This window comes from Passer domesticus, chromosome 1 (genome assembly GCF_036417665.1).
Source record: "Passer domesticus isolate bPasDom1 chromosome 1, bPasDom1.hap1, whole genome shotgun sequence".
Taxonomy (NCBI): Eukaryota; Metazoa; Chordata; class Aves; order Passeriformes; family Passeridae; genus Passer; species Passer domesticus.
In genome coordinates this window covers 42,513,784-42,529,111 of record NC_087474.1, presented here as the reverse complement: position 1 = coordinate 42,529,111, position 15,328 = coordinate 42,513,784, and the positions used below count along the sequence as shown (strand labels likewise).

Sequence of the window (15,328 nt, the reverse complement as noted above, 5' to 3'; positions counted from 1 at the left end):
TTGAGACAGTTTTGACATTAATTTTTGTTGTCTACATCATTTTAATGCCTGAATAAACCAGAATTTTTTGTAAGAGTGAGTGTCAGCCTCCCAGCTCACTTTCCCAGTGCAAGCAGGTCTTACTGAGACATCCAGGAAGGCTGCAGATTTTTAGGCATAGTCTGAAAGACTGATGCCCTTCCCACCCCCCACAGAAGTGCCAACTTCTATTGCTCTCTTCTAGGTAATAGTTGATCTCTAAGATTCAGTGCTACCTGTACCTATTTGTATATCATCACTTAGATGTGTGGTAAACCTGCATGTTTAGCCAACAAATCATGTAATTCTTCTATCAAAATCAGAATTAGTATGAATAATAAATGCTGGGAAAGACAATAGCACAGTTATACAGTAAGCTCACAGAGAGGAGTGAATTTTATTTTTATTCTGATTTCAGTCTTACATGTAGCCTACCCAATTAGGGGTACATGTAGCCTACAGGTTTGTCAGAAATTTGGGGTCCAGGATGCAAATGATCAAAAAATGCATTCCTTTAGAAGGTTTCACTAATCTCCTTCCAAATGCTCTAATAAATTTGTGTTCCATGAGAGTGAGGAGGGCAGTGACTTGTAGGCTGTTAGATCCTGAGCCATGTACTGTCTAGAGACATCCCACTGGCTTTTCAGCAAGATTTATTTATACTGTTCTTGCCAGGACAAGTCAGTTCTGTGCCTCTACTGGTAAAATACTGTGGTTAGCAACATCCTGGCATGCAGTCAATCATACCTGGATGTGAAGAATAGATTCATCAACAGGAATTTCTTATGCCACATCGTTTCAAACATGGTAGAAAAAATGGTTGTGGGTAGATACCTGAGTGTAATTACATAAACTTCAAAGTGCTAAATAGAGCCTTTTCCTCAAAGTGATTTGTTTTGTCCATCACACTCAAAAGTTTCCCTTCCAGACAAAACAATAGCATCATTATCTCTTGGAGGGTTTGACAGGAGCAGGCTTAGTATGAGGTGTTTAGGACAGATTTTTTTGTGTGTGTTTTTAAGAACTAAAAGTCTGTTCCTTGTACTGAGAAAGGCTCTTTCTACATTCCAATGTCCCTGCTTCTTGTGTGTCCTGGTAATGTGCAGATTGTCGGAATCTTAACAAATATGTTTTCTACAGTCAGAACAATAACCAGATCAAACAAACCCTAAAATATTAGAGAAGGTAGGAAAGTTGAAAGTGCAAACAAATTTATCTCAGCAGCATAATCGTAAAATATGTTCTGCAATTACACATGGTGTATAAAACAGAGTTTTCAAGGAACTTCAAGAGAATGTACCATACTACAAGCAGTTAGGTTGTTTGTGTTGTGCTATTTAAATAAAAGGGGATTTTTGAATGGAAGGTTAAGGTGCATAACTAAAAACTATGATTTTTAAAAATATGTTATTATTTTAAATTTTGCATTTAATTTCTAATTAAATGCATAAAGCTAATATCTAATAATACCAGGGCTTAAGAATTAAGTTTTACAGTCATATGGTAACTATTTAATCAAGGAAACTGTACCATGTTTTGCTTGTAACCTCACAAAGATTATTCTTAATTGGGAGCATATTTGTGAAATTAGATTCATAGAATCCCAGCAGGGTTTGGTTGGAAGGGTCCATAAAGACCATCTAATTCCAACTTCCATGCCATAGGCAGGGACACTTTCCACTAGACCAGGTTGCTCCAAGCCTCATCCAGCCTGGCATTGAATAATAATGTAAGTAATGAGGCATCCATAGTTCCTCTGGGCAACCTTTTTAGTGCCTTAGTACCCTCATAGTGAAATTACTTCCTAATATCTAGTCTAAATCTACCCTGTTACAGTTTAAAGACATCAGCCCTTGTGCCTGACACTCCATGCCCTCTGCAGCTCTCTTGTAGCATCCTTTAGGCAGAGAAAGGTGCTGTAGGCTCTCCCCAGAACTTTCTGCTCTCCAGGCTGAACAGCCCAACTGTCTCAGCCTGTCTCCACAAGGAGAGATGTTCCACCCCTCTGACCCCCTCTTCATGGCCCTCCTCTGGAGACCCAAAACTGGATGCTTTGCTCTGGGTGGTGTCTCTGGAGCAAATCCTTAGTGGGATTTACCTGAAGTACCACACAAGGAAGTGGCATAGACATTTGGGAGTGTGTGCTCTTCCTGTTCATATCATAAAGTGATTTAAGTGAGGAAGGATTCCTGGAGTCTCCAGTTCAATCTGCTGTTGAAAATAGATTTGAGCAGATTGCTCAGGGGCTTCTCCAGTCCAGTCTTGAATGTCTCCAAGGATGGAGTTATCAAAGCATCTCTGGGCTTTGTCCCAATATTTGGCACCCTCACAATAGCAGTGGCTTCCTGTGTGTAAGCAGAGGCATAGTGAACCCTCACTACTATATGCCATTACTTTTAGTAGCCTTCAAGTGGCAAAAGAAAGCCTGAATTTGCAAAATAAAAATAACTAGAGCAGGTATGGCTTAGTTTTAGCTGGTCTTGCTTAGGGAGGAAGGCAATAATATCAGCCTTCTTTAGCTGGTGCTGTAAATGACAGCTCTCATTGTTTGGAGTGAGAGTGTTGGGGTAGAGCAGTGGTTTGGCATTGTGCTTTCTGCTTCAGCAGAAATGGCTTGGAATGTTCCATCAGGCTGTGCATCTGCCCACTAATCTTCTAACTCTTTGATTCACCCTAAATAGTTGCTGTTCTTTGCTTAGGCACTGGCAAGCAGAGGCACTCATCCGCAGCTCTGTGGATAAGCAGTGAAATCAGAACCAGTAATATTTTAATTGCCATCTTGGGCCACCACTCCATAAGGGTGACCTCTTGCTTTCTTACAGGTGCTTTAGATGCTATCAATCAGTTCATGCCTTGTCATGGTTTTACAGATGTCTGTAACTTCGGAGAGTAGATTCTTCACTCATTCCTCTTTGTTTTTCTCTTTCCCTTCCCTGTGCCTAGGTAAAGTGTTGAGTCCACTCACCTAGACTAATCATTTCCAGCTCAATCCTCACCTTGTCACTGAGAGTTTTGAATTCTGTTGCTTATTGGTTGCTCACAAAATCTGTAACTGAGTGTCAGTAGATAAATTGACTTTTGTTTAATGGGTCGGGAGTTTATGTACATTAAAAAAAGCAACAGGAAAAAAATATTAGATGGAAAAGCACAGTCAGAAATTTAACAATCTGATTTTCATGGTTTTCAGCTGGGATAGTGCAGTGGTTTGACCTTGTCTGGGGTGCATGGTTTGGGATTTGATTTTTTTTTTGTGACTTGGCCTCCCAGGATCTTGCCCACCCTCAGCTCCTTGATGAGGGGGGAAATGTTGAGAGACAGTGCTGATGCTGTGCCTGCCCTGCTCAATCTCTGTCACCAATCTCTGGTGTGTTATACACCCCTTTCCAAGTACCAATGCACAGCACAGACCTGTGAGGGCTGCTGTTGAAAATGAACCTAAAACGGACAGCAAAACCCCAAATCCAAGTCCTGTTCTGTTTATTTGTTAGTGCCTTCATATGTCATGAGCTTTTAAAGCTCAGTAATTATCAGGGAGGTGGCCTAGAAAGACTTTTTTTCTCTGAAGTTTCACCCAGAAATTTTAGTCTGTTCTTTAAGAGCTCACAACTATTTCAATGAATAACCATTGTCTGATGAGAATGAAACAAAGATTTCCAAGACTTTCTTAATTACTGCTCAGCTGTGCATGCAACATCATTAAATTATGGGAACCAGTGAAGTTTTGATTTCTTAAATGCTGTGAGCCACCCCAGCTCTGTGGTTTGGGTTAGTCTCTGTGACATATTTTATGGGAATAGCCTTTGTGGCTTTTCTTCTATTACTTACTGTGGCTGGTTTTTGCTATTTTCAAATTTGGGATTTTTTTCCCTTGTTTAGTTTCTTTCAATTCATAGAACTGTTAAAATATTTTTGCTCCCTTATTTGCTTAACTAGTAGCAGAAGAAAGCTGCAGAGATGTAAATCTTTTAGTGTGAAGAACATTTTCAAGGATTATTCTGATATTTAATATTACCCATACACACATTTGTGTACAAATTGGATTGAAAGTCTTCCTTCTCAGTAATGAATATAATTGTTTATCATGTGTTTTTCATAATATATGCCATTAGCAGATTATGCACTTGAAAAAGCTGACTAATTATTAGTTCAATTTCAGCCATTGCAAATCCCCTTGGTCTTGAATTAGAGAAAGGCTAAAAGAGTCATGATTGCACCTGAATTAATTAAACTGAAACAGTTTGCATGAGAATATTTGTTTAATAGACTGTTGACTGCTTCTGTGGTGCAAAAGACTCATGACCAGCTTTTTTCAAGGTATTTGAATTCCTAAATCTCATTAGATATCTGTGGGCCTCCTTAGGTATCTAGGTACCTTTTAATACTTGGCCTTTGATCTCCTCCAAATGAAGTTGCTCAATTCATTAGTGGGATGAATAATGTACTTTATTAGATGTGAATGTCATTTTCTACCAGCACTGACTCAGAGCAGAAGCAAATAATGAATGCAGCACTCTTCATAACATTGCCCAACCCTTTCAGAAGCTAAGTTATCCCCAGGAAACTCTTGGTTTACCATTGCAGCATGATCTCTGAAGCTGTAAGATTTTCTAGATGAATCTTGCCATAGTTAATAGAATTTCTTGTACAATTTGTACTGCTTTGTTTTCACATGCTTTATCTTTTTGTATGAATTACTGTAGCAGTCTTTAGAAGAGTAATTTAAATTTACTTTGCTATTATAATGAGATATTATTGTGACTAATTGTAAAAGGGCTGCTACTCTACACACTAATTAAATTCAAAGACCTCTTAAGCTATTGATAAGATATTTCCTGTAATAACATTATGCCTCTTGTGATAGGCATATCTCTTTTTCTCAGTGTTCTGTTTTGATTGACTATTTTCAGGTACAGGCTTTAACAAAGACAGGGAGAGGTATAATTCAGCTGTAAATAGACTCTGAGCTGTACAATACTGTAGCAAACAAAAGAAATCTTGAAGAGTGATGAGCATGGTGCAAAAAGAATCATATGTACAGACAGGATGATTATAGCACTAAAACTGGTTCTATGAAAGAACAAGAATTCTGTGAGAGGTTAGAATGAAACTTTTTTCTCTGTGGATCTATACTCTGAACTTGATCACTTGAAGGGATTTCTCAGTATCTGTGACCCATTCCCCAAAACTTTTTTTCCATAAGAGTGGAATACAGTTTCTGACATTTACATAATGTCTGGTCTCTCTTCATGTTGAAATGTAGCATGCTTGGTGCACTGCAACTGTGTGCTGCCATTCAGGAAAACTATTTGGTGGATTCAAAAACAGCTGGGGATAGATGGCAAGATAAACACAAGCACGTCAGAGTTGTAGAAACCTTGCTTTGTCACAAGCCAGGCTGAAGAGGAATGTGTGAAGAAGGAGAGAGGTCTTACACTGTAAGGCAGAGATACTTCTGCTGTCTGTGCTTAAAACTGGTCATTGTATTATTAAACTGTATTCATTATATTATTATTAAAATTGGTCTGACATTATATTTGTGGGTGTTTAGAGCCTTACAGTATCTGACTTGAATGGACTAATATTTTAATTTACAAGCTTCAGAATGTATTTTACAAATGTTAAATCTTCAGTTGTTTGTCTAGCCACTCTGGTTGCATCGTTCCACTTACAGCAATATCATGAAAGTATCACTGTCCTTCATTTGGGACACTTTTTAGCAGTGAAAAAGGTGCTTTAAAGGTTGTACTTTTATACTAGAAGGGAAGAACTTAAGAGAGCATGGAGCATAACTGGCAAATACTTTTGATATGATTATGTCTCAAGTGTTATGTACCACAGAATGCTTCTTTTGCTGTTCATCGAGGATTAAAAGGATTTTGTGAATACAGTCATGTTAGTTTGATTGTATATGTTGAAATCACCACTCAAAGTTGACAAGATAGCAGTTGGTAGTTTTAATAGTTACCTATTAAACTGCTATTGTCTCAACCTGTGAGTTTTTATCACTTTTACTCTTCTGATTCTCTCTTATATCTCACTGGGGTGGAGTAAAGCAGTGACTGTGTGGGGCTTGGCTGCTGGCTGGGGTTAAACCACAACACAAGGGTTGGTGCAAGATTCAAGATGTTTTTTTGAAAGAGTACGATTGCTTCTTTTCTTTCCTTGATATATCAACATGGTTCTAGAGGATGCTGTAAGAAAAACACTGTTTCTGTATGTACCACTGCTGTTTGGTGGGAAATTGTTTTTCCATGCTTGAAGTGTGTTTACCACCAAGGGCTCTGCACTTTAAATATGTTTGATCATGAAGTTTCAGTCTATGAAAAAGACATTTGGATAAAGGAAAAAATGCTACTAAATTGTGACTAGGTGCTCTTTGCAGTCCTGAAAAGAGTTTGGTTGGCTAGAAGAAAGTTGAGTAACTAAGAAAGTACATATAGCTGGAATAACACATCTAGGAGAAGAATTAACACAGAGGTGCTTGGAAATAAAAGATATTTCTCTGGCTATCTCTGTTAGCAAGGAAGAGATACAAAGGCTTCTTTAAATTGTGTACTGTTGTGATTGAGAGAAATTTGTGCTTAATCTCTCTGTGTAAATAACTAAATTTGGGATTCCTGTAAGAAAGTCCAATGTGCAGAAGAGGACAATCCAAATAAAGAATTTGAGACACTTGACCTCTGGCTCAGGGTGGCACCTTGCAAAGCTGAATCAATCCTGTTCAAATAACTTGGTTTAAAAGACATATTGAAAACTTGTTGTTCGCTTGATTTATGAATATTGGGAATTCTGTATGATATTATTGAAAATTATCCCTATTTTTTTTTTTTAAAAGGACCACCTAGAGAAAGACATTTTAAAAGTTTCTTAAACAAGCCAGGTAAAACAAGTCATTATATTTCACTCATCTTACACAGTGCTGATTAGTCACGACTCAGGCACAGGAGAGAGGAGAGAGAGGAAAGAGAGGAAACCTTCATCAGAGTCCTTCTCTCTGAGTGATTGCTGAGCAATGCTCGGTACACAGCTGGTGTCAGCGCCTTGGTGCTTTTATCTGGAGTCTTGCATCTGTTCATACTTTTAAAATAATGAAGAAAAAAAAAGTGCAAAGCCTCTTTTAGCTATTTTATATTGGAAATAGGATCAAATGCAGATATAAGTCCAGATTTCTCTACAACAATATTGAGCATTTATTCTTAACCTATAAGGGCTTGTATGTAATAAGGAAAATATCATCTTCAAGGGAATTTCTCACTCCCATCTTACCACAGGGCTGACATCCCTTATCACTTCAGACCAGAAATCTAGCTGAGATGATGTTCTCTTGAGATGATTGAATATCTGTTAAATAGGAGTAACTTTATGTGCATATGCTCCCTCTCAGAAACAGAGCAGTGGCTTTTACATTCTTATTTCTACCTTGTGCAAACATATTAGTATGACATTTTTACTGGACATGTGGTGCTCTTAGGCCACAACTGGGTAATAGTTTGTATGTAGCTGAAAATGAACTTGACTTCACTTCTCTAAGTCTCACCTTTTATACCTCTGAGGTGTGACCCTTGAATGAACCCCCCCCCAATGAGCACTAAAAAGGGTTGTTGTTGTTGAACCCCAGCTGGCAACTAAAGCACCATGCAGCTTCTTGCTTACACCCCCTTTGCCCTGTGTCTGCCACAGTGGGGAGGAGAATCAGAAAGAAACGGTTAACTTCATGGCTTGAGATAAAAACAGTTTAATAATTTTTTAAAAAATTGTTATTGTTATTATAACAACAGCTGTAATGAAAAGGAGAGAGAAAGAATAAAATAAAACCCAAGAGAAAGAAGTGATGCATAGTACAATCACTTCCACCTGTTGACAGATGCCCAGCCCAGCTCTGAGCAACAATCAGCAGCTCTCAGCCAACTCTCCCCGTTTATATACTGAGCATGGCAGTTTATGGTATGAAATATCTTTTTTGCTAGTTCAGTCAGCCATCCTGGCTATCTTCCCGCCTTGCTTTTTGTGCACTTCCTCTCTGGCAGACCATGGGAAACTGAAAAGTCCTTGATATGGAGTAAGCGCTACTTAGTAACAACCACAACATCAGTGTGTTACCAACATTATTCTTATACTAAATCTGAAACACAGCATTAAGTACCAGCTACTAAGAAGAAAATTAACTCTATTCCAGTGTGAACAAGGATGGTTTTCTACATCCATTTGCTGACTGGTAGGTCATGCTTCTAATAAAATGTTTGTGAAAATACATGTTCTTGAAATGTAATGAGGTTTTCTAGGGCTGAACTGTGTTCTGTTATTTGTGTTCTAGAAAGAAGAGAGACATTTACTTTCTGCAGTTCTTCACATCAGTTTTGGAAAAACCCTTTTTTTCTCTGAAGCAGAAGTTTTAAATTGCAAGGTTTTGAAGTCGGAGTCAAGCCAAAGACTCCTGACAAATGAAAGACCTGTAGTCAATTACCTTCTTGTAAGACATTTTGCCAGCTCAGCTGTCTCTGTAACTCTGAACTAAGACTAATGCGTGCTAGTCCCTCAAGTTATCATTGTTTAGGACTTGCTGTCTGAAAATCAGGTCAGCAAATGCTTCGTATAATAATGTTCAGAAGAAGATTTGCATTGAGACAATAACAAAAATATGATAGGTAATTGATGGCAGGTTCCATAGAAGTTGGTTGAACTGGTTCTTTAAACCAGTGAGACCTATTTTGTACAGTGCATGAACAAAAAAGTCAAATTACTGCTATGGAAAACAGACTCCTTTACGGTTATTGCAATTACAATTACAATTTGAGGCAACGACGTTGGCACATTGTTGCCAGATGGAGGATTGGTTTTAGTGGCCACTTAATTAACAACTGGTAAACACTTGCACCCAAATACACATATTTACATATGCAGAGTGCTTACTGTGTCAGAACGATGCTTCTGGCTTAGAGAGCGAGTGTCATTAATGCAGCCTACTAATGAGCGTGTCAGAATAAACTATCCTTTCTGGAACTTAGAGACGTCTATCTGCCACCTGCGCAGGAGCTCCTAAGCTGTGCAATGCCTCGTGAAAGCTGTGACCCTTTAGAAAGCAGCAAAGGGAGCTAGAAAAGTTTGGGTGGCTCAGGGGGAGGAGTCCTGCTGTCTCTAAAGAGGCTACTCTAGGACAGGTTCCCACCCAAGTTCTATTTCATACCATGGCTATGTATGTGTAAGAAGTCTGAAAAGGTTTCTGGTGGACAATACTCACAGCTTTCAATGGAAAAGGTTAATGTATTTTACAAAGTTGCCTGAGCATCTTTGGCCATGGAGATAAATGGGCTCTGCTCCTCAGCTGCCATAATTCATTGTCTGGCTGGTACAGATCCCATAGTTTAATTCTATTTTAAGAATAATCTGTCATATTTCTGTATTACCTCCTGTATGAGAATCTCAAACAAGATTTTTTGAATTGCACCTCACAGTTCACAGGAGTGCAATGATTTGTACTTGAACCTGTTTAGCTAGCAAGAAGACAAATGTAGGGATGACTTAAAAGATCACCGCAAACAGTATTTCTGAGATTCTAAGGAAGAAAAAGAGCTGCTAGTAATATTGTCATCTTACTTGTAGTCCTGTCTGTTGTTGCTGCTGACCAACACTAGAGCTGAAATTCAAAAGTTAGTTTGGAAAATTGAGTGAGATGATGGCAGCAGACAATGTTATGGAAGTCAGTCCTAAAAGGAGTGTTAAATTATTCATTTAAGTAATAGCCAGCTGCAAAACTGCAGCTGGCAATCTGAAATGGTCCTATTATGAGCATTAGTTAACAGTATCATGGTGTTCTTAAAATAAGGCAAATGTAATTCTGGAGTGTATCAGCCTTGCAATGAGAAGCTCTTCTTCCTTCTCAGGGGAAGGACCAGAGCTATTATGCCAAATTTTGAGCATTATTCTAAGAGTGTTTATGAGCCAGTCCATGAAGGATCATCAGAGAGTAGAGAGAATGGTTTGAGAGCTAGGAAATTTGGTCAAGAAGGAAAGATAAGACAAACTCAGGTTATGTAGTAAAGAACACTGTAGGGAGTTGGTAATAGTCTTCAAATACAAGGATTGCACAGGAATACAAGGAAAAGGGGAAAAGGATTGTTTTATCTATTCACGGTGCATTTTATAGAAATAATCGACTTAAACTGCAGAGAATAAAAATAATAGACTTAAACTGCACAGAATCAGATTAGCTGTTAGGAAAATATATTTACATAAGGATAATGAATACCATAAATTTCCAGAGGAGAGTTTTTCCCTTTAAGTTCTTTAAGAACTGGTAAGACATACCCCTGTCAGGTATAGCTGCAATAGGAACAAGAAGCTGGTCACAGTGATTCCAAATGTGCTGTTCTGTCATTTGGCGGTTCTCCCGTCTCACATTTAAAGCCTGTTTAAAACTTGCTTCTGTCTTGCTTCTTCTATTACAACTGTAGCTGAGGATAATCTGAGGTACAGCTTTTGATTTTCAGTTCAATTCAGCAAATTGATGGGCTGTACAAAGATGTTTCCCCCCCACTGATGTTAAGTTAAAATGTGCAACCTGTTCACTCCTGTCTCACAGCACATTTTTTGTCTGGCTGCGACTTTGCATTACTCAGAGCATTTCTGCTCTGGCCGTTACCTACTTTTGTGGTTTATTGCTGAAGTTTGTATGATTCCAGGACTCTCATGGAGGGTCTGGAATTTTCCTTTTCACTTGGTGACTGACTTTCTTTTGCAACTAATATTTTGGCATATTTGCCAATGATGTCTATTTGTGGAACATTTAGATCAGCTGTCTGGAAGAAGTTGTCCATGTACTGTTGGATGGGGAAAGGTGGAAAGGACTATTTCTAGGATAAAAGCCACATTCAAGAAGTTAAGGTTTTTCTCAGGATACGATCTTTTGCTCACTATCTGCACAGCACAGCTGTACTACAGTTTTGTCAGATTACAAATAATACTGTGCCTTATAAGAAGTGTTTTGAATTACCTTTACATCTGTCTACATTTTGAAGTTTTCCACTTAATAAATAAATAAATTGATTTAGCATTAGCTTTACTAGTGACTAATACACTGGAACATCACTGTAGCTTAGCAGTTCTGCATTATTGTAAGGTTTCTTCCTTTTCTAATACTTTTACTTGTCTGGTTTTAAGTATTGCAAAATTGTAAGGGGATGCTAGTTATTGTTGATATGGCAGATAAAATCTGCCATATCAGTGTCAGTGTCCCTCTAATGCCATTTATTTGAAGTGTATTTACAATTTGGTTAATGACCAAGTTCATTTATAACGTTGAGTTCTAGGGGAGGTCTGGTAAGCAAAGGAGACAATTTTGGATCTGAAATACTGGATAGCTTGCTTGCTTTTGCCCTGAATTTAGAGTTGCTGATATTTTGAGGTAAAATAAATTCTTTCTCATTTTAAATGGACTTCAGTTTGCAATAAAAATTACTGAATTGAGTTTTGGGGGTGTCTCTGGTAGATTTGCTGTTTACAGCTCTCTTCTTACTGTCTTTTTAGGCCAGTTAAACCTTACTTCTGTCCTCTGTCACCATCACTGCAATACTTGAGGAAAATCTAGGTGTTCCTCATTATTCTGTTCAATGCAGTGAATTGTGTTCTCCCCATTCTGCTTGACCCCAAATGCTTTTTTTTGTCCTTCCATTGAATCCTGTGCAGGCTTCCTGGGGACCTTTTTTGTTGGTTGTGGTCTTACTGTGTTAACTCTGATCATAGATTGAGAAAATACCTTGATACAAAAGGAAAAAAAAAAACCAGAAAGAAAGCAATATAAAACTGAAATAACAATAAACCATGTATTTACTACAGATTCTAATTATTTTTCCCTTTGTTTTTGTTTTCCTGCAGATTGTTTCTCAGAGGAAGCTCTCCAAGTCCTTACTCAAACATGGCAACACAGCAGGAAAGTCATCTATAACAGTAAGTCAGTCTTAAACATGCTTTTGTTTTCTTGTTATTTAGAAATATCTAAAGTGACTAATTCTCTCTAAAAGCATCCTGCTAAGCCACCAGAACAACCCTTGATTGAGAAATGTATTTAAATTGTTTATTTGATGATTTGCACTGTTTCTGACAAATGCTTATTTTAAGGAAATGGCAACAAATAATGTATGATTTGTAAAAAAGACACAATACTTACTATTAACTACTTTTAGGGTACTTGGATAACAGCAAGTAACTTCTGCTGTTTGAATACTTTTAGTTCAATGACTAGAACCTTCAGAAATTAATTTATACCTGCTTTGACATGTAAAGGAACCTCATCTTTCTTTTCCCTTGGGCTTTTTCCAATTTCTCAGGTAAAAATAAAAAGTTTGATGAGATGAGTTTTAGATGTGTTGTAATGCAACTAAGGACTGGCTTGTCATAACCCCTTGTGTATCTTGAACATTAACTCTCTTTCATCTTTCTCTATGCTGGCTTGCTTGGGAGATCAATCTTGTCTGCTTGTGACATTTGCAGCTCTGCATTAAGGCTATAATAATACTTTGCTTTGGGGGTATCTGCTCTGTTGCCTCATCAGATTGAGAAGGATTTTTTTCCTTAATGTGTGATTTGCCAGATGGTTTTCTTCTGGCTTGATTGTTTGTATTTTTTTTTCTGCCTTCAGCTGCAAAAGAGACAGCAGATTCTGAGGTAGTTTCTTGAGAGCCCAGGGAGTTTGATTTCTTAGATGTCTTCCTTTGTGCTTGGCTGGGCATTGATTTGCTTAAATGCATACAATAAACTTGGTTTTGGTCTGGGGTTGGAAAGGAGTTCCCCACTCATCTGGCTGAATAGAACCAGGAGAGAGTTTTGCTCCCTAAATAACTTCATATGGTTTGCCAGCTGGGATGATCTGGGCATACTTCATCTCACCCATCCCTGTGGTGTTCTGGACCTCCCTTCTGTTCTTCTTTGAGGAACACAAAGTAGTTTAGTCTTGTGAAAACACAAATACTGTATTACAACTAAAATTATTAGGCTTGTTAGGGGGGTGTTCTGGCAAAAATTAAATCACTGTGATAAACAGAAGATGAGAGAAAATGAGTTAATAGTCCCTGCTGGCCTCACACTGGATGATAACCATGAAATATGGACCTTTTTTACGTGCTTTGGCTTCTGTCCAGCAGTTCTAAAGAGCAAGTTGACTTGAACGGGAGAAAACTGAACCCAGAGAAAGAAATACTGTGTGAAAAGTTTTTTGTTTCAACAGAATAGTTAAAAACTGATTAATGATCATTATTTCAGGACCTAGGGACATACCAGGTGTCTGTAAAATATGGAAGTAAGAAATACTAGTTTCCTAACTCATTCAGTGTAGTGAGTTGTGAGTTTGTCATAGTATTTTGAAAGTTCCTCTCTTAGCAAGTTTTGCTGGAATTTATTAGCCTTTTGACTGTGTAATGTCTCCACACAATTTTATAATATGGCTGTGGGAAGCAAACAGAACATTTTTCTGCTTCTCCAGCTGCAAGTCTGTAAACCTTTACAAGAGCAGGTTCATTCTTTTCAGTTAAAATACTTGTGAAATTTGGTGTGCAAATCCCAGAGCACTGTTGGTCACACACTGCTTAACCAGATCTTGTAAACCATCAGACTACATGAAAGAGAAATGTGTCAGACTCCATGGGTCAAATTTCATCAGCAAGCTGATGTTTGCCTGGAAGATGTGACACACCACATCTGTGCCTATTTGATGGTACTTTAATGCCCAGTTAAACATCTGTGCCCCTGTCTGGCTACATGTGAATATTTTATTTGGAGAAACACCACATCTCACTCTGAGCCAGAATAGTCTCAACTCAGGGAATTTTATTTAATTTAATGAATTGCCAATCAAAGTAAACTTTTAACTACTGAGAAACAAATAGGACAAAAAAAAAAACTCCTAGAGAAAATACTTTTTCTGCCCCTCTCCTGTACTCCACTTCTAACACCTCTCCTGCCTCCTTCATAGTCTTCACTCCCTTTGCCTTCATTTCATGTTGTGCTCAGTCCCTTTGATGAGGTGTTGTGTGACACAGGTCAGGATCAAAAAATAGTGATGTTTTTGCTGCTCTTTGAGGTTTCTTTCTTAGTTCTGCTCTGGACTTACATACACCCTTCAGGGGCATCTCTGCTCCAGAATGAGTCTTACCTGAGGGTGTACACAGAGGTGCCTCCTCCAGCACGGAGCACTTCCTTCTGAGAGTGAATCTCCAGCTGTGTCCCCACAGCATGGCCTTCTCCATGCCTCCCCCTCGATCTTCTTTAGGGTGTCATTGCAGGCCTCCTACCTCTGCCTCTGGCAGCTGCTGCCCTTTCTGACATAGGTTTACAAGATGCATATGGCACCCCATATGCACCTCTGATGGGTTGATGTTTTGGGGTGCAGTCAGTAGCTGCTGTCAAGCCAGTTTGGCAAATTTTTGGGTTTTCCCAGCAGCTCCTCAAGGACTTCAAGTGATGGAGACACCAGAGCCTATCTGGGAAGCTGGCATGGCTGCCATGTGTGTGGTCATGAACATGGAACACCCAGGAAATAGGTTCTTTTGGGAGATTTAATCCACGGGGAGAACATTTACAATGGGGAAAAATTTTTAAAGCTGTCAAATAGAATATAATGTGGTTTGTTTTCAAAGAATATTTTTCAGTGAAATATGCCAGGTTTGGTTAGTGCCTTCTTCCCCTGAGGCTGTGGTATTCACATGACCTCTGAACAGAGAGAAACTGTGAGAGAAGCAGTGAAAAGAATGATCAAAACAATTCTTATCTCATTTGCTGCTCCTGTGTTTGTGCTCATGTGGAATGTATTCTGGAGATTGTTTACCCAAGGTGATTTCTTGATTGGATTCTGGTGGAATTGTTTATGTTAATTATCCTATCAGGTCCAAGCTGTAAACTGCTTGGTCTGTAGACAGTCACAAGTTTTTCAGTAGTTAGAAGTAAGTATTCTTTGTAGTATAGTTATAGTATAATATAGTATGATAAATTAATTAATTAGCTTTCTGATATCATGGAGTTCTGATATCATGGAGTTCTGATATCATGGAGTTTCTGATATCATGGAGTTCATCATTCTTTCCAGACGTCGGGCATCATAGCACAGATATGAGGTATTTTAATGGCTTACTTAGGAAGCTGGTTTAGTTGGTTTTTTTATAACGTTGCACAGCACAGTGACTGGCATCATTACTGATATAACCTACATCATCTAAAATAATCACACAATATTATTTTAGGATTACTTGCTTCTGACTCCATCCACGGTAAATTGTTTTGCCAATGTGGCTATTGCAGAAAAGCTATTTCAGGAGAGGTCTCC

The 15,328-nt window shown here is 38.4% G+C and overlaps 1 protein-coding gene across 2 annotated transcripts in view; it reads left to right on the top strand.

The window, feature by feature from the left end:
• CPNE4 (copine 4) overlaps window positions 1-15,328 on the top strand; it is a 225,596-nt gene that overhangs the window by 116,791 nt on the left and 93,477 nt on the right. For both annotated transcript variants that reach the window (XM_064416034.1, XM_064416045.1), the window contains one exon: window positions 11,890-11,961. In XM_064416034.1, coding sequence (XP_064272104.1) covers window positions 11,890-11,961 — 72 coding nt within the window. The remainder of the gene's footprint in view (window positions 1-11,889; window positions 11,962-15,328) is intronic.